Genomic DNA, 17,408 nt, shown 5'->3' on the forward strand with positions numbered 1-17,408 from the left:
TTGAGTCTAACTTCTTTGATTTAGGATTATGACGTATCTTTCCATTTGGCTTTAAATAGAGACGCAAATATCGGTATCAATATCATTGATTTGAAGTCTAATAAAAAAAACCTAAAAAAAGACAATCTTAATTGCCCAAAGGAGTTTGTGTCAAGCCCTGAGAGGAGGACTCTCGATTCGTTCCTGTTCGTTTCCCTCCACCTTCCTCGAATCTTTCATCCCCCTCATCTCCACCTTCGAATCAACACTCTATTTTGTATGCATAAAACAGAGTTTTCAACCCCTGATCCCCTTTTAAGCTTCCGCCACTACACCAGTTGGTATCAGATTCTCGTTGTTCCTGGCGTTGATCTATCCAATCATGCCTCCAAAACCTGAAGCAGCGGGTGGCAATCCACCAGAAAACGCCATCGATTGGAGGGAATTTCATGACGCCTTGCTGGAGTCACAAACAGCCCTACAGAACTCCATCACGGCGTTAACAGCGGCCGTACTTCGTGCTAATAACGACGCCAATCCTCCTCTGGTCGCCGCAAGCGGTGAACAACAGCGTGATCAACAACTCAATCCTGCTGTCGAGCAGATCCGCCAACCACATGATATCGCTTTGTTTTGTCCCCAAGACAATCGTGTCATCGATACGCGTTGGGAAGCAAGGTTTCGTCTGGACATTCCCGAGTTCCATGGTGGAATTCGTGGTGACTCTCTTCTTGACTGGCTTGTCTCAGTGGAAGAGATGCTCGAATTCAAGAACGTCCTTGATGATCGTCAAGTGTCTTTGGTCGCCACAAAGTTTCGGGGCCATGCAGCTTCATGGTGGCAACAAACCAAGTTGACCAGATCACGTACTGGAAAGGGTGTAATTCAATCGTGGGATAAGCTTAAGAAAAAGCTCAAAGACATGTTCATGCCTCACAACTATGACCGGACCATGTACACCAAACTACATAATTTGAAGCAAGGTTCGCGATCCGTAGATGAATACGCTGAGGAATTTTACGTATTGCTTACACATAATGACGTTGCGGACAGTCAGATTCAATTGGTGTCACGGTTTATTAGCGGTCTGTGACCTCAGCTGTAGAGCTCTCTTGCTCAGTTTGACCCGGATACAGTGGCTGAAGCTCATCGACGTGTTGTATCCTTCGAGCACCAGTTGCGACCTGCTTCATGGACATCACCACCATCCAAACCTCGCACTGTTGAACAGAATGCCTCCTCATTGTCTCTGCAGCAGCGAGACAACAAAGGGCCGAACATAGCAGAACAAAAGTTTGGTTTTCGAGAGGACGACAATGGTGTCAAATGCTCTACCCGTAACGCCCTCAGATGTTTCTCTTGCGGAGAACCAGGTCACCGACAAACAGCATGTCCCAATCAACAACGACGTACAATCCTCCTCGATCACAATAGTGACATTGTGGGTGATGTTTATGACTCGACAGAAGAATATGATGAGGCATCGCTGGAAGAAGACACCGGTGGTACCCTTGGAGATATGGGTATCGCCTTGGTCTCACGTCGTTCATGTATTGCTCCTCCTACGCTTAACGACAACTGGCTCCGGTACAACATCTTCAAGTCCACTTGTACAATTCGAGACCGTATCTGTACTTTTATCATTGACTCCGGTAGTAACTGTAATGTGATTTTGGAATATGCAGTCCGAAAGCTGGAGCTTCCTATTGAATCTCACCCACGTCCCTACTCACTTACATGGTTGCACGAGGGTGTTGATCTTCGTGTTTCGCATCGCGCGCTGGTGCCATTCTCCATTGGACCATTCTACAAGGACCGTTTCTACTTTGATATTGCTCCAATGGATGTCAGCCATTTGATTTTGGGCAGACCATGGGAGTATGATCGCAAGATTATTCATGATGGTGCAAAAAATAAATACAAGTTTACTTGGGAGACACATCAGATTGTTCTTCTTCCATCACCGGACTTGCATTGCTCGACGCCGCCTCCTCGTGATGACTTTGTCTCCCGTCCATCCACCTTTTCTAGGCTCTCTCTCCCACCTGTCAAAACATCGTCACCAAAGCTATTGTGTTCATATGCCGCTTTCACTAAAGAATTACGTTTGGAGGGTATTGCTTGGGCAATATTTACTAACCAAGTCAGCAAGCTGTCTCTATCCAACTCTGTTTTAGAGTCGTTTCTTAGTGAGTTTGGGGACGTGTTCCCGGATGATCTGCCGCCCAGTTTACTGCCCCTTCGCGACATTCAGCATCATAACGATCTCACTCCAGGTGCCACTCTACCCAACCGACCGCACTACTGCATGAGTCCTTCTGAACAAGAAGAACTCCGTCGTCAGGTCGAAGATCTTCTACACAAAGGATATGTCAGGGAAAGTCTTAGTCCTTGTGTTGTTCCTGCTTTGCTGATCCCAAAGAAAGATGGCTCTTGGCGGATGTGTGTGGCCAGCCGTGCTATCAACAAAATTACAGTTTGTTACCGGTTTCCGATTCCGCGACTGGACGATCTCCTTGATCATATTGGTACAGCTTCTATCTTCTCCAAAATTTACCTTAAGAGCCATCAGATACGTATCCGTCCAGGAGATGAGTGGAAGACCTCCTTCAAGACTAGAGAAGGTCTATTTGAATGGTTTGTCATGCCATTTGGCTTGTCTAATGCACCAAGAACATTCATGCGAATAATGAACCAGGCTTTACGCCATTTTATTGGCAAATTTGTGGTGGTGTACTTCAACAATATTCTCATATTTAGTAAGTCCCTTGCTGATCATGAACATCACCTTCAGGATGCGCTCCTTGTGTTACGATAGGACAAATTTTTTGCCGCCAAACACAAGTGTGAATTTGGGACAAAGGAGGTGCAGTTCCTCGGGTATGTGATCTCGGATAAAGGGTTGACTCTGGATCGTGCAAAGGTGGACGCTGTAAACTCTTGGCCTGTTCCTTGGCCGGTGTTGGTATTGCCAAATTTTAGCCTTACCTTTGAGCTTCATTGCGACGCCTCCAAACTGGGTATTGGCGTTGTACTTAGCCAGCAAGGTAAAAACCAATTTCGTATTTTAGTAAGAAGTTCTCAGGTGCCCGTCTTCGTTACAACACCTATGATCCTGAATTTTATGCGGTGGTGCAAGCAATACGTCACTGGAGGCATTATTTGTTTCACACGGATTTTATTCTCTTTACTGATCATGATGCTCTCCGTCACTTGGATAGTCAGGCCAAAGTATCTGCTCGGCATGCTTCGTGGATCGCCTTTCTTCAGCAATTCACGTTCTCCATTCGTCATCAAACTGGGAAGACTAATCGTGTGGCAGATGCTTTGAGTCGCCGTCACACTTTATTGGCCTCTATTCACTCATTTGTTCTCGGGTTTGAAACGTTTGCCTCGCTGTACTATACTGATCCGTTCTTCTCGACTATTTTTACTGATGTCAATCATGGCCTGCCTAGCGATTATACTCTCCATGAGGGTTTCTTGTTCAAGGGGCTACGTGTGTGTATTGCCGATTGCAGCTTGCGGTTGCAAATCATTCGTGAGCTCCATACCGAAGGCCATGTTGGTCGTGATCGTACATTGAGCCTTGTCTCTGCCTCTTACTTCTGGCCTTCCTTACGCCGCGACGTTGAGCGCTTTGTTGCCCACTGCCATGTTTGCCAAACGAGTAAAGAAAAAGGCTTCTAACGCGGTCTCTATCTGCCTTTACCAGTCCCGTCCCAGCCGTGGACACATCTCAGTATGGATTTTGTGCTTGGTCTCCCTCGGACTCAACGCGGCCATGATTCAATCTTCGTGGTTGTGGACCTTTTTTTTCAAAAATGGCCCATTTTATACCTTGCAAGAAGACCACTGTTGATGTCAATGTTGCCACGTTGTTCTTCCGGGATGTTTATCGTTTACATAGGCTTCCGTTGTCTATTGTTTCCGATCGTGATTCGCGTTTTCTCAGCCATTTTTGGCGCTCTTTGTGGAAATTATTGAAGACATCGCTTGACATGAGCACTGCGTATCATCCATAGAGTGACGGAGAAACAGAGGTTGCAAATAGGTCCTTGGGAAACTTGTTGCGTTGTTTGGTGGGTGATCATATTCGGCGCTGGGATTTTGTTTTGTGTCAAACGGAGTTCGCTCACAACCAAGCTGTCAATCGGAGTCTGGGTTTCAGTCCATTCCGGGTTGTCTACGATTTGGTTCCCCGTGGACCTTTGGACCTAACATCGGTGCCTGATCGCACTCGTTTCCATGGCGACGCCAACATCGTTTGCCTGCTCGCGAGTATAATAAGCTTAAAGTGCGGCGTATTGGTCCTGTCGAGGTTCTTGAACGTATTAACCAGAATGCCTATCGCCTCTGGTTGCCTCCGCACATGAATACATCTGACGTCTTCAACGTGAAGTATCTTTCTCCATATCATGGGGATAATGACGTGACGGATTCGTGGTCGAATCCTCTCCCTGCTGGGGAGACCTGATGCAGCATGCCTCGTACTCCCGCCTTGTGCCACACTTTCGTCGGTGTTGTTTTACGTGTGCCGCAAGGCTCGTTGTTGGTTTTGTTTTTGGATTTGTTTTCTTTTATTTTAGGATAAACTCGAGTCTAACTTCTTTGATTTAGGATTAAGACGTATCTTTCCATTTGGCTTTAAATAGAGTCACAAATCTCTATATCAATATCATTGATTTGAAGTCTAATAAAAAAAACCTAAAAAGAGGTAATCTTAATTGCCCAAAAGAGCTTGTGTCAAGCCCTGAGAGGAGGACTCTCGATTCGTTCCTGTTCGTTTCCCTCCACCTTCCTCGAATCTTTCATCCCCCTCATCTCCACCTTCGAATCAACACTCTGTTTTGTACGCATAAAACAGAGTCTTCGACCCCTGATCCCCTTTTAAGCTTCCGCCACTACACCAACATATAATGAAAAATGAGAAAATAAAGGATACTTGAAGATGTTGGACTGTAATGGATCGACGGGTTCATTGCAGGTCATAAACCTCTGACAAGCAGTACGGGAAGAATCGAGCTATGGGTCGTGGTCTTCCAGGAATGGGGTTTGTGAGCCAGAAAAATGATAATGGTCAAACCTACAAGGAAAGTGAAACTTCTTAAGTAATGTAAGAAACATAAATGTTTGAATATGGTAGTTGGCACAAAAGTGCATAAACTAAGATGAAAGTTATTGAGGAGAAATTTGATGTTTCCTTGTTTGTTTGATTGATAGACATTCTGAATCTATGCTAATTAATGGTTGTTGATAATATTTGGAAAGTGATTACTGTATGTCCAGTGGACAGAGTTTGATCTCCTCACTGAGTAAACTTATTTGAAGTTTGTTCGTTGGTGAATTTTAAAGAAAGAAACGTTTTTGACCAGACCGAATGGATTACATGTTGTTCCGTCTTTTGCGACGGTACGGGTGTTACAATGTAAATGCCTCTTCGGAATATACATTTTTACAAATTCATATATATTTTGAGGATACGTGTATAAACATGCAATCTACATGATATCCATATATATATATATATATATGAAAAATGCCTTCCGAGATGCCTTTTACTTACTTTTTTTTTTCTTGAAGACAAATCTCTTAAATATATTTATGTGGACATGCGACTCATAGATCGTCCAATAGACATCTCCCTGAGGTCTTCTATGAGCTCTCTCCCGAGATACACTTATTCTTAGATCTTTTCCATCAGAAACCAGAACATGCTTTTTATGAAAATGCCTCTCTCATAAACACCATCAGGTTCATTCTTCTCCCTTAAACATAGTTATAGTTGAGCTCCCTTCAGGGACAACTCTTGTGTATCCTGGTCGATCTATTGGGACAAAATTCAGTTCTATAAAAAAATAATAGTATAAGAGCTACGAACAATATGGAAAATGATACATACATACAGTATGTTGTAATAGTAACATCTCTCAAAAGAAACATCTTATGGGAAATCACGATTTTCATATAGTCCTCGATGAAGTCATCGTATACTATCACGGATTAACAATTAGTCATCATATACTAATACTTTTCTCCAATTTTTTTATTTTTCAAACTAAAATTCAAGTTTTATTGAATTTAATATTTATGTTTTTATGATCCTATATTATTTAACATATGTATGATTATACTATATTTAAAATAATTAAATCTAAGTTTAGTTGATTTCTCCTTTACATTCTGACATGCTCTCTCTCTTTCATATGCTAAAATGTAAAGCCCAATAACAATAAGTAAGGCCTAACAACGAATGGGTAACGTGTAGACATGCAAAATGCAAAGTACAAATCAAAATCAAAAGGTGAAGGTACGTAGTCAAGTTCAATTACTCGTTGTCATCCCAATTTAAGTGGTCTCTATTTCTACACTCCTCACAACCGTTAGATCAACTCTGTCTTCTCTCATCCAACGGTTCAGATCTCTCCACTTATACTTGTTACATATAAAGAGACGTACGGTCACCGATCTCTCTCTCTCTCTCTCACTAAATGAAAAAGAGAATCTCTCCGGCGAGACTACCGGCGTTATTCCGATCAATTTCGCCTGAGAGCTGTCGCATGTTATAAATGGGTCTTCCTTTGTTGTCTTGTACTACCACAAGAGTCACTCTCTCTTCTTCTTCTTCATCTTCTTCTACGACTTCGTCTTGGTGTAGTAGTGGAAGCGGTGGGTTTAGGAGTTCTAAGCTTTTCGATTCTCCGGCGAGTTCGAGATCGGATTTGCAGAAACGTAGAGTGAAGGGAATCTCACGGTTAAACGGTCTTTCGTTAGAGAAATCGAGGTCGATCAAACCGCCGTTGTCTTCATCCGCTGGACAGAGCAGCGGTGAAGTGATAGACGACGGGGATGCGGCGGCGCGTGGTTTAGCTGTTACTTCTGTAGATGTAACGTCTGTGGGAAGTTTCAGCAGCGGCGAATTTGTTGCCGGCGGCGGTGGTGGTTTAGCTGGACCTTCCGGTGAGGTAACATCCGTCGGCGAATTTGTCGGCGGAAGCGACGGAGATTTTAAGGCGTGGGATAAGATCGGAGCTGTTCTTAAGTTGAGTTATGGTATCGGTGAGTCACGGTGTTGATTGATCAACTTTGCGGAAATAAAAAAATGATTCCTTTATGAATTTCAAAATTGAAACTTTAATCAAAAATTGAAACTTTTGAGTTTTTGGTTAGGAATATACTGTGGGATGGCTGTAGCAGGGAGATTCATATGTGAAGTAGCTGGGATTGATTACACAGGAGGTTTTAATGCTTCTTTAGATGCAATTATTGCTGGACTTGGTTATGCTTCTCCACCAATTATGGCTCTTCTCTTCATTCTTGATGTAAGTAAGTTTGGTTTATGAAGCCTTGCTTTGGTGTTTATGGAGAAGATTTTTTTGATTGTTTACTGCTCTGTTTCGGTTTAGGATGAAGTTGTGAAATTGTCTCCGCATGCTCGTGCTATTAGAGATGTTGAAGATGAGGAGCTTCGTGGCTTCTTTTATGGAATGTCAGCTTGGCAGGTGAAGAACGCTAACAGCTTCTTTCCTGAATCTTTGAGAAAGAATGAACAAGTACTAACCTTGAGGCGTTCTCTTTTGTCTTTGTTTAGTTTATCTTAGTAGTTACTGCAAGTTCAATTGGAGAAGAGCTCTTCTATCGCGCTGCTTTTCAGGTTTCTTGCCTTATAATAAGATAATCTTCAGTTGTTCTTGTTCCTCGTGTTTCTGTTTTCGGTATGTGAGGTTTGAATGTTTTCGGTGTTTGTTTTCTTACAGGGTGCACTCGCTGACATATTCTTAAGGGGAACAAATCTCATCTCAGATTCTCGAGGAATGGTCGCTTTGGTATGCTTTCTGTTCTTACTTGTTTCGTATCTGTTGTTTAGACTCGTATAACTTCAAATTGACTTCATATTGTTGAAATTTTCAGACTGGAATCTTGCCACCATTTGTACCGTTTGCTCAAGCATTTGCAGCCACTTTTACAGCCGCTCTCACTGGTTCTCTCTATTACATCGCTGCTTCCCCTAAAGGTTTCCCTCAAATCTTATAACAGTTGCATATGAAACAAGACCTTTTTAACTTGACTAATTTTTGTTTCTGTATTTCTCTTAGATCCAACTTATATAATGGCACCGGTCTTGAAAACTCACTCTGCCCGGGAGGAGCTGAAGAAGTTATTTGCATGTACTTAAACTTGTTTTAAGGGTTTAGATAGGTTTCACAATCAAACACTTGGAAGTATTCTCTATGTTCCTTTTTGCAGCGTGGTACGAGCGAAGACAGATGAAGAAAATCTACTCTCCGTTGCTTGAAGGGCTTTTGGGTCTATATCTCGGCTTTGAATGGATTCAGGTTTTACTTCTTCCATTCAAACATTCTGTTTCTCAACTCGTTGACGTAAAATAGCTGAAACCAAACTGAAAATATTGCAGACAAACAATCTTCTCGCTCCTATCATCACACATGGAATATACTCAGCTGTTGTATTGGGAAATGGTCTTTGGAAATTACACCATCATCAGCAAAGACTCAGGCTACGCGTTCAGAAACTTGAAACTGAAGGTGACAACTGAAGATAGATAAATAACTGGATAAACATTGTCCTTCGTTTTTAAATTTTGTAAAGTGTCTTGTGTATTGAGCCACCATTGACTTGTACAAATAGATAGAAGCAAAGTAAATGTATAGAACCAATAGTTAATAAGAGTGTAGCTAGCTATGTGAAGCTTTTATTTTATGATCTTCAATGTGATTTTAGTCTTGATCAAGTTGAGAAATGATCCTAACGAAGACATCAAAGCCTTGGCACATGTCTGTAAGAAGGCAATATTCGTTCTTTGCATGATATGTAGCCATGAGACCTGCAGGAAAAAATCAAAAAGAGATAAGGATAAAATATGAAAATTCGATAACGAGATAATCTGAAGAGGGTTTTGTAATACCGTATCCTGAAGTTTGCACATCGAAACCTTCATCCTACAACCCAAGACGATGATTCATCAATTTAGAAAGAGTAAGTTGCAGAGAACTTTGAAAGATCAGTCTTGAGTCTATTTTCTTAGTAAGTGAAGGGTTTATCTAATGGATTACCTTGAGGTCTCGGATTAGAGGCAAAGTACCGGTGATCGAGTAAGGCTTCACGTGTCCAACAACTTCTTCGGTTGCTTTGCATAGAACGTGAAAGCCGGGGGAATCAAGATTACAGGCAACTCCAGCTGATGCTTCATCAAAGCTTAACGTGAGCCTGCAAGAGACGAAGACTTTGAAGATTATGGTCGGGACAATAAAATGAGAGAAAGAACAGAATGAGACAAAGAAGAAAGTCCAAACCTTCCCCGTAAATTCTCATCTGGTAAGACATATTTTGAAACAGGACCACGAGTTTCGAGCTTCTCCACGTTACTATTTATGTCGTCAACATACTCTTGAAGCTTCGTCATCACTTCCTTCACGCTGCAATAACAACCAATAAAACCATCAAAGTGTGTCTAAATGCATTGAAGAAACGAGCAAGGATGAAGTGTGAAGAGACTTACTCATAGAAAGGCGTTAATCTGAAATCAAAAAGAACAGAGAAGAAGAAGAGTAAGTAAAAAAAAAAACTATTGAGACATCTCGATTTAACGGTATTTACAACTTTAGAAACATAACCTGACATCACCGGAAACAGTACATTCTCCAGGGATTTGGTTAATTCCACCTGCTGGATCTGCAAAGCCAAACAATTTTTTTGGAGTAAGTAGACAACATTTAAAGTCATTAGGCCTACATTATGCTTTAGATTCCTCAACTTACAACACCACTGCGTTGGCTTCATAGTGGATGGTGTTGCAAAACCATAAACTTTCTCTTGTGGGTGAGGCGGAAAGTCTCTGTAGAACCGGGTTTGGATCTCCTTAAGCCCTTCCATAGCTAACTCCATCGCGTTAATCGCCTTCACGCAAACAGAAGAGAAAAGATCAATGCCGAGTTTACAACTTCATCAATCCAAGTAACCATTCATATAGAAAATACCTTGTGAGCTAAACCGCTATGGAAAAGCTTCCCGGTAACATGAAGCTTCCATGGAATCATACCGCCAGTTCCAACACACGGCTGCTTATCCGCCGTATCAATCCAAAACCTTCATAAGAACACACAAAGATGAAGTTACCTTCATAAGATAACTCCCCACCCCAAAGATGAGACAAGAAAAAAAGGGAAACTAACAAGGGTCCGGATTTGAGCTTATCAAGAAGCTTGTCTTTAACCAGCATGTCCACACCAACACCAGGAATGGAAGAGTTCTCTTCACTGGCGATAAAAACCGCTACTACGGTTGATTTCAACGCCGGTTTGTTTTGCCCGAGTCTCTTCATGAGTTCAGTGACAAGAGCAACGTGACCAAGACAATCTGTAGTCCCTCTACCACGAAGCTTATCACCATCAATGCTTAGAGAGAAAGGATCAAATTCCTAAGATCAAAAAACAGAGACTCATAATTTGGATTCAGCCCTAGCGTACAAAAGAATCCAAAACTCAACAAATCAATCCATAAACCGATGATTAAGCCCTAGAGTACACAAAACAGAGAAAGATTTGAAATTTGGAACAATTTGCATCAGTTCTTCAGAACCCAGAATCAGATTTAGCACTAATTCTAATGGGCAACAATCAAAACTACGAAAACAGAGTTCAATCGAGATTACCCAGTCATCGGGATTGGCAGTGACGACGTCCATATGCATTCCGACGAACGATAAGATCTTTCCGGGAACAGATCCTGGGTACTCCACGATGAGATTACCTCTTCCTGAGTGATACGCCACATGATTGATCACCAGAGGACCACCACCAGTTTCTGTGCTGTAAGGACGGAGAGAGTTGAGGACGTGGTTCACGATTAGATCCTCTTGAGGGATGAGCTCCGGCGGATTGTTCTGGACCAACTTTGATTCGCCGATGAGTTTTGATAGGAGAGAAACGTATGAGTCTTTGTCAAGAGAGCCTAAGGATTCAATCAGTGCTTTAGAAGACGAAGCCATTGTTTGCACGCCGAAGATTGTTTTTTCGTTTTTTTCGACAAAACAAATAAGCTTCCGTTTGATTGTGGAAATTGGTCATTTCATACCCAACTTAAGGTTCTATGTTCAATTCATACATGAAGTTTGATTTTGTACAAATTCATACATTAACTAATAAAAATTTTAAATTCATAACCTAAATTTGTAAAATTGTATAAAAATCCGCTAGCGGTTGCTTACATGGATGTCATGTGCTCAACAACGTCGTTTTATACAACAAAAGAAACAACAAAAATTTGACAAAACGACGTCGTTAAGCTCTTCTTCTTCAGCCTTTAAAGTCTAAACAAAAAAATCGATTTGGCAATTTTAGAAAATTTTGGTTTTTTGATTTATGCCCAGTTTCGTAAGTGTTGATCAAGATGTCTTCATCAGCTTCTGCCCAAATTCGATAGGATGTTTATTCCTCCTGATTTTATGTATTAATCTGAAAGGGTTGGTGGAGTTTTTACTCCAATTTTCTGTGTTGTTGTTCGATTTTGATTTCCTAATTGCTTGATCTTATCTTAATATCAACTTACTTGGATTTGTCTAGCTGGTTATGATTCCATCTTGTTCAAGACTTTGCCATTTCAATCTCAGAATAGTGGATATGTTGCTTATGTAAATTTGGATTTTTTTTTATCAAATCGAAACGCGTTATCTCAAGTTGCTGAGATCTTTGATTACATTATTATACTCAGCTCAATCTTATTTATTCCAAAACCTTCAGTTTTTTGTTTCCAAATGAAAGACAAAACTGACAAAAAAGATTTATGGCCTTCGTTGAGCAATTAAAGATAGTGTCAAGAGAGAAAAACGAAAGAGAAGATAGAGGTTGAAGAAGAAGAGCTAAACGACGTGGTTTTGACAAAAAAATTTGTCTCTTTTGTCGCATAAAACAACATCGATGAGCATGTGGCATCAACGTAAGCAACCGCTAACGGATTCTTAACACCATCACGACTTAAGTATATACTAGCACAATTTTACAAGTTTGGGCTGTGAATTTGAAACTTTTATTAGTTAGTGTATGAATTTGCACAACGTCAAACTACAGTTAGGAATTGAACATAGGACTTTAGGTTGGATATGAAATGGTTGATTTTCCATTTGATTGTTGTGTGACTTTGTGAGCCTTGTTCGTGTTTGTCCAAGGTTTTACTTTGGAGTGTTACGTTATTAAGACTTCATGATTACAAATTTACAATGACATAACTCTTTTATGCTCCGAAGAGACATGCCCTTTTCGAATGTCCCAGAATAAATTTTGGTGTTGTCCCAATTTCCGATGGTTTCGGGGGTTTTCTCTTCGGATTCCCCGTCTTCACAAATATGGATTTCTTATCTTGGAGATTTCAACAAGTTCCAACACCAGATTTATATTCAATGGCGGATCCAGAAAATATTTTTACCTTGGTTATAATATTTTTTGAACTGTATCACATATATAAAAAAGACAAAAATTCCAAAATATGTAAAAAAGGAGGATTGAACCCTGGTTTAGGGGTGTCAAAGCGTACATATTTACAATATGTGCTAACTATCACTCTAAGATTTCTATACAAAAAAAACTTAATTTCAATATTTAAGGGGGGTCAATCATCTCATATTGTTTTAACTAGACATGTTTGAACGTATCGTTGATGCCTCAAAAGAAAAACATATCATGTTTCATTTGATTATGATGGTACATTCTCTAGGATCAAATTCCTAAGACCAAAAAATAGGAGTTAAACCGAGAGAGACTCATAGTGTACTCCTTCACAATTTTGAATCAACCGAACAAAAATATCCAAAATTCAACAAATCAATCCATAAACCGATTAAACCCTAGAGTACATAAAACAGAAAATATTTGAAATTTGGAACAAACCAGTATCAAATTTTGCACTAATTCTAATGGGCACCAATCAAAACCACGAAAACAGAGTTCAATCGAGAGCATCCAGTAATCGGGATTGGTAGTGATGACGTACATATGCATTCCAACGAAAGATAAGATCTTTCAGAAACAGATCTTTCAGAAACAGATCTTTCAGAAACAGATCTTGGGTAATCCACAATGAGATTATTCCGGATACAATATCCTATATTGGAAGTTGAGTAGGATTTTAAGTGGTATATATAAGATATGAGTCTCTTCACTCATTTTCAATTGGTTTTTAGTTGGAAGCCAACAATGTAATATGGTATCAGAGCCTGGTTCTCACATGTTCAGCTCAATCCACAATCGGTCCGGCCCCGTAGGTGGCCTACCGATTAATGTTCAAACATAACGAAATTGATGCTTAGAAGAGCCATCATCTCAAGGAGACGTATTCGGGATATAATATCCCACATTAGAAGTTTAGTAAGATCTTAAGTGTTATATATAAGATATGAACATCTCCACTCATTGCCAATTGGTTTTGAGTTGTAAGTCCACAATTTAACATAGATTACCTCTTCCTGAATGATACGCCACATGATTGATCAGTAGAGGACTACCACCACTAGTTTTTGTGCTATAAGGATGGAAAGAGTCGAGGACATGGTTGACGATTAAATCCTCTTGAAAGATGAGCTCCGATGGATTTTTCTGGACGAACTTTAATTCGCCAATGAGTTTTGATGGGAGAGACCCGTATGAGTCTATATCAAGAGTGCGTAACTATATGAGCAGTGCTTTAGAAGACGAAGCAATTGTTGCACACCAAAAAAAAAAAAAATTCGGTTGGGGGTTTTAACAAAACAAATAAGTTTCGGTCTGACTGTTGTGTGACTTGTGTGAGTCTCTATCGTATTTGTCCAAAGTTTACTTTGGAGTTCGGACGTTTTTGGGTGGAGTGTTACGTAATTATAATGTGTATAGTAATTAATTAAAATTTTATACGAACGTAAATAAATTAATCAACGACTAAAAGAGATACTCAAAATGTATACGATTACTAATACTTGTAGATTAATTATTCAATAATCGATTACTAATACAATAATCATTCAGTAATCGAGTACTAATACAGTAATGCTTATACGATTATTATAGGAATACTAATATTCAAAATTTGTACGATTACTAATACTTATCGATTAATTTATACGGTTACTAATACTTGTAGATTACTAATACTAACTGGTACTATCACCCGGGCAAGCCCGGTATATTAAATTTTGAATGTAAAAATATAAAAAAGATTGTATATCGCAAATTGTAAAAATATACGAATTTGTTTAAATCTAACTACACTTATCTTCTCCACAGTTTCAATCTTCCAAGCTCATCTCTAGAATCATCCCTTTGTTTTGCACTTCGTGGATGGGTGGTAATATCTGCAACCGTCAATGAGTAATCATCAGTTAATAAACTCAAATTACAACACGTACTCTCCTTCCTATCATTTTTTGGTGTTCTCGAATCAATTCTATCTCCCATCTCAAATAAATTATGAAATGTTTGGATCAGATTATTTTATTAAGATAAATGAAGATACAATTGATAAACAAACTAATTGCGTTTAACTTCATGTTTGTGTACCTCATCATCCTGAGAATAACTTCCATGCAAATAATTACTCCAGGTTTATCTTTGAAATATTGGAGCTCTAATCTTTCAGTTCTTCAACGTGAATCAATAAAATTAAAGAGAATTAGTATAAGATGAAAAATTAATATAAATAAAGATTAGTCACAAACCTGTATAGACTTTTGCGTTTTGGTTAGCCTGTGGATTATATATGGCAACCTCACAAAAACCGATGTAGAGGAAGAAAGACTACCAAAATCCAGATGAAATATAAAACAAAAATGATCAGATGAATATGAGAAACAAAAAGATAATGATCAGATAAATTATGAGAAACAAAAAGATGAATAAATTAAAGGTTATGAAGAAAACAAATAAGAATAAAAAAAATTAAACGTTGGAGAGGAATACGAAAGGAGATTAAATAGGAAAAGAAAATGAATTGAATTAGAGTTAAATAGATGATGAAACGGTTAAAACCATGAACAGTTTTATCTTGGTTCTTGAACGTGATGGTAGTGGTTACATAAATTTAGGAATTTAGGTGATTACAGATTTTTTTTTTTTTTTTTTTTTCCAACCAAACTATAAATATTAAAATAGAACTTCAAGATTGGTTGCCCAAACAGGAGGAAACGAGTTTACAAAAGTAGATTCTGAAGGTAGAGATCATGAAGATCGAGCTAGGCAATCGGCTCTGACATTAGCGTCTCGTGGAATCTTGGTGAGGGTGAAGGAGGTATAGGAACTTCGAAGCAGTGAGAAATCCTCCAGCAGATTAGAAAAAGCCGGCCAGTCTTCCGGCGTCTGCACCATCGCCGTTAGCTCTACGCTATCCGTCTCAAAAGCCTGACAATCGACTCTAGCCACCAGTAAAGACTCCATAGCCCAGATCAGCGTTTGTAATTCTGCATGTAGAGGTGATATACTCCGACGGTGACTCCGTGCTCCCAACAGGATCGTTGTAAGCTCTCCATTGCAGCACCACCAGCCCAAACCTTGGTAGGGATCTGTACCTTTCCAAGAACCATCAAATTGGCATCGAGGAGAGGAACCCCTATCCTCCGAAAAAAGCGGAGGATCCAGATAATTCACTGAGTAAGACTTGGCCTACTCCCACAATAATTTATCTGTAGCCGCTTGATTCAAAATCTCAAGAGATTCTACCTTAATACCCTGGAAAACCTTTTTATTCCTATCTTTCCAAACTGACCAAATAATCCAAGGTAGTTGAATGCCGATATCCGAGACCCCGGATTGCGAAGACGCCCGCCAAAAAATAAAGTCTAAATTCGCATAAATCGATGTGTATGGAAAACCCCCCTGGTCCATCCGTATAGGCGACAACTCCCAAATACATCGAGACCTAGGGCACTCATAGAGCGCATGGTTTATAGTTTCCACTGCAGAATCGCATCTCTTACACACGGTGTCACAACGAACACCCCGATGTGCAAGACGCTCCAACACAGGTAGAGTACCCGAACCAATCTGCCAAAAAAAGTGTTGGATCTTGGACGGTACATCAAGTTTCCACGATTGGGCCCGCAAAGCCGTACACCTCAGCCCATACTCTACATCCATAATTAATTTCCGAGCTAACCGGTAACCTGATTTGACCGAATATTTCCCAGATTTAGTATAATGCCATATTAATCTATCCGGTTGATGAGTTCTACTAATCGACATACTCTGGATTAGTTGTATATCCCCCGGATCAAAAAACTCCTCCAAAGTAGGTAGATGCCAATTCTTAGTCTCCGGGTTAATTAAATGATTAACCATTAAACTCGGAAGCCACAACCTCCCTCGGCCATTCGCCGGTCTAGGGCGAATATCCGGTATCCATGGATCACGCCAAACCGAAATGGAATTGCCAGAGCCTACCGCCCATCGCGCCCCCTGCTCCACCAATCCCTTGATGGAATAAATACTTCTCCAAGCAAAGGACGGATTATATGGTTTTTTTGCCATAAGAGGATGTTTGTTCCTGAAATATCGACTTTTCATCACCTTAGCCATTAAAGACGTTGGGTATTGAATTAGACGCCAAAACTGTTTGGCCAACATAGCCTCATTAAATTGTTCCAGAGCTCGGAAGCCAAGTCCCCCTTCAGCTTTATCTTTACATAGTTTGTCCCACGCAACCTAATGCATACCACGAGCTTTGTCATTGGACTTCCACCAGAAAGTGGAAATTGCACTTGTTAATTTAGATGTTAGTTCCTGAGGTAGCTTATAACACGACATAACATGGGTAGGTAATGCCAAAGCCACTGATTTAATCATAATTTCCTTGCCACCCTTCGACAAACACTTTGCAGACCAGCCATTAACATGATCATCTAGCCGATCCTTAACGTAGCTAAACACCTTAGTTTTCGATCCTTGAAGATTCTCAGGAATACCGAAGTAAGAACCCATGCCACCCTCCTGAGAAATCCCAATAACTAACTTTAACTGGGATCGAATATCCGGAGTAACCTTTTTGCCAAACATAATAGATGATTTAGCCAGATTGACCTCTTGACCTGAAGCTCTGCCATAGGTACCGATTATATCCATAACCGTCCTACATTCCTGGGCAGTTGCTTTGCAAAAGAACAGACTATCATCCGTAAACAGCAAATGCGAGACAGTAGGACTACCACAGGCGATGGTAATACCCGTCAATTTTTTCTCCCTTTCAGCCTTCTTAATATTAGCTATCAAGACCTCTGTGCAAAGAATAAATAAATATGGAGATAGAGGGTCCCCTTGTCGTAACCCCCTCTGAGGTCTAATAAAACCTCTAGGCTGACCATTCAGAAGAACTTGGTACGACACTGACGATACACACCACATAATCCACGAAATCTATCTCCTATCGAATCCTAACTTGACCAAAACCGCCTCCAG

The 17,408-nt window shown here is 40.2% G+C and overlaps 3 protein-coding genes across 5 annotated transcripts; 2 read left to right on the forward strand and 1 right to left on the reverse strand.

The window, feature by feature from the left end:
• The first annotated feature begins 361 nt into the window (after positions 1-361).
• LOC147933914 (uncharacterized) lies at positions 362-3,669 on the forward strand. The gene is made up of 3 exons (XM_087472384.1): positions 362-1,000; positions 1,100-2,616; positions 3,051-3,669. Exons 1-3 carry the CDS (start codon positions 362-364, stop codon positions 3,667-3,669), a joined length of 2,775 nt encoding a protein of 924 aa, XP_087328510.1.
• A 2,558-nt stretch (positions 3,670-6,227) lies between these two features.
• On the forward strand, positions 6,228-8,731 carry LOC147933915 (uncharacterized). Its single transcript, XM_087470987.1, has 9 exons — positions 6,228-7,038; positions 7,150-7,301; positions 7,386-7,481; positions 7,571-7,633; positions 7,737-7,805; positions 7,891-7,993; positions 8,076-8,147; positions 8,227-8,315; positions 8,396-8,731. The coding sequence occupies exons 1-9, from the start codon at positions 6,549-6,551 to the stop codon at positions 8,534-8,536; spliced, it is 1,275 nt and encodes a 424-aa protein (XP_087327113.1). The 5' UTR covers positions 6,228-6,548; the 3' UTR covers positions 8,537-8,731.
• On the reverse strand, positions 8,521-11,281 carry LOC109124845 (acetylornithine deacetylase). 3 transcript variants are annotated; one of them, XM_087470984.1, is made up of 10 exons: positions 10,652-11,051; positions 10,173-10,417; positions 9,978-10,086; positions 9,759-9,897; positions 9,615-9,672; positions 9,500-9,517; positions 9,294-9,416; positions 9,054-9,207; positions 8,906-8,939; positions 8,521-8,824 (listed from the first exon to the last, which is right to left on the reverse strand). In XM_087470984.1, the coding sequence occupies exons 1-10, from the start codon at positions 10,985-10,987 to the stop codon at positions 8,718-8,720; spliced, it is 1,323 nt and encodes a 440-aa protein (XP_087327110.1). In that variant the 5' UTR covers positions 10,988-11,051; the 3' UTR covers positions 8,521-8,717. The 3 variants fall into 3 exon arrangements, 2 of the variants coding, with proteins under 2 accessions (XP_087327110.1, XP_087327112.1); XR_015570478.1 differs by lacking the exon at positions 9,500-9,517 and having other exon boundaries at positions 9,601-9,672; positions 10,652-11,281; XM_087470986.1 differs by lacking the exons at positions 9,500-9,517; positions 9,615-9,672 and having other exon boundaries at positions 9,294-9,451; positions 9,733-9,897; positions 10,652-11,053.
• Between the last annotated feature and the right edge of the window lie 6,127 nt (positions 11,282-17,408).

This window comes from Camelina sativa, chromosome 11 (assembly GCF_030686135.1).
Source record: "Camelina sativa cultivar CO46 ecotype springtype chromosome 11, ASM3068613v1".
NCBI classification, from domain to species: domain Eukaryota; kingdom Viridiplantae; phylum Streptophyta; class Magnoliopsida; order Brassicales; family Brassicaceae; genus Camelina; species Camelina sativa.

Bases quoted from the DNA above. Each gene is read 5' to 3' on its own strand.
- LOC147933914 (XM_087472384.1), top strand. From the start codon at position 362: ATGCCTCCAAAACCTGAAGCAGCGGGTGGCAATCCACCAGAAAACGCC. The intron at 1,001-1,099 runs GTATTGCTTACA...TCTCTTGCTCAG, and splicing joins AATACGCTGAGGAATTTTAC to TTTGACCCGGATACAGTGGC. The intron at 2,617-3,050 runs GTTTGTCATGCC...TTCGTATTTTAG, and splicing joins AGAGAAGGTCTATTTGAATG to TAAGAAGTTCTCAGGTGCCC.
- LOC147933915 (XM_087470987.1), top strand. From the start codon at position 6,549: ATGGGTCTTCCTTTGTTGTCTTGTACTACCACAAGAGTCACTCTCTCT. The intron at 7,302-7,385 runs GTAAGTAAGTTT...GTTTCGGTTTAG, and splicing joins CTCTTCTCTTCATTCTTGAT to GATGAAGTTGTGAAATTGTC. The intron at 7,994-8,075 runs GTTTCCCTCAAA...TATTTCTCTTAG, and splicing joins CATCGCTGCTTCCCCTAAAG to ATCCAACTTATATAATGGCA.
- LOC109124845 (XM_087470984.1), bottom strand. From the start codon at position 10,987: ATGGCTTCGTCTTCTAAAGCACTGATTGAATCCTTAGGCTCTCTTGAC. The intron at 10,418-10,651 runs GTAATCTCGATT...TTTTGATCTTAG, and splicing joins CTGCCAATCCCGATGACTGG to GAATTTGATCCTTTCTCTCT. The intron at 8,825-8,905 runs GTATTACAAAAC...TTTTTCCTGCAG, and splicing joins TGTGCAAACTTCAGGATACG to GTCTCATGGCTACATATCAT.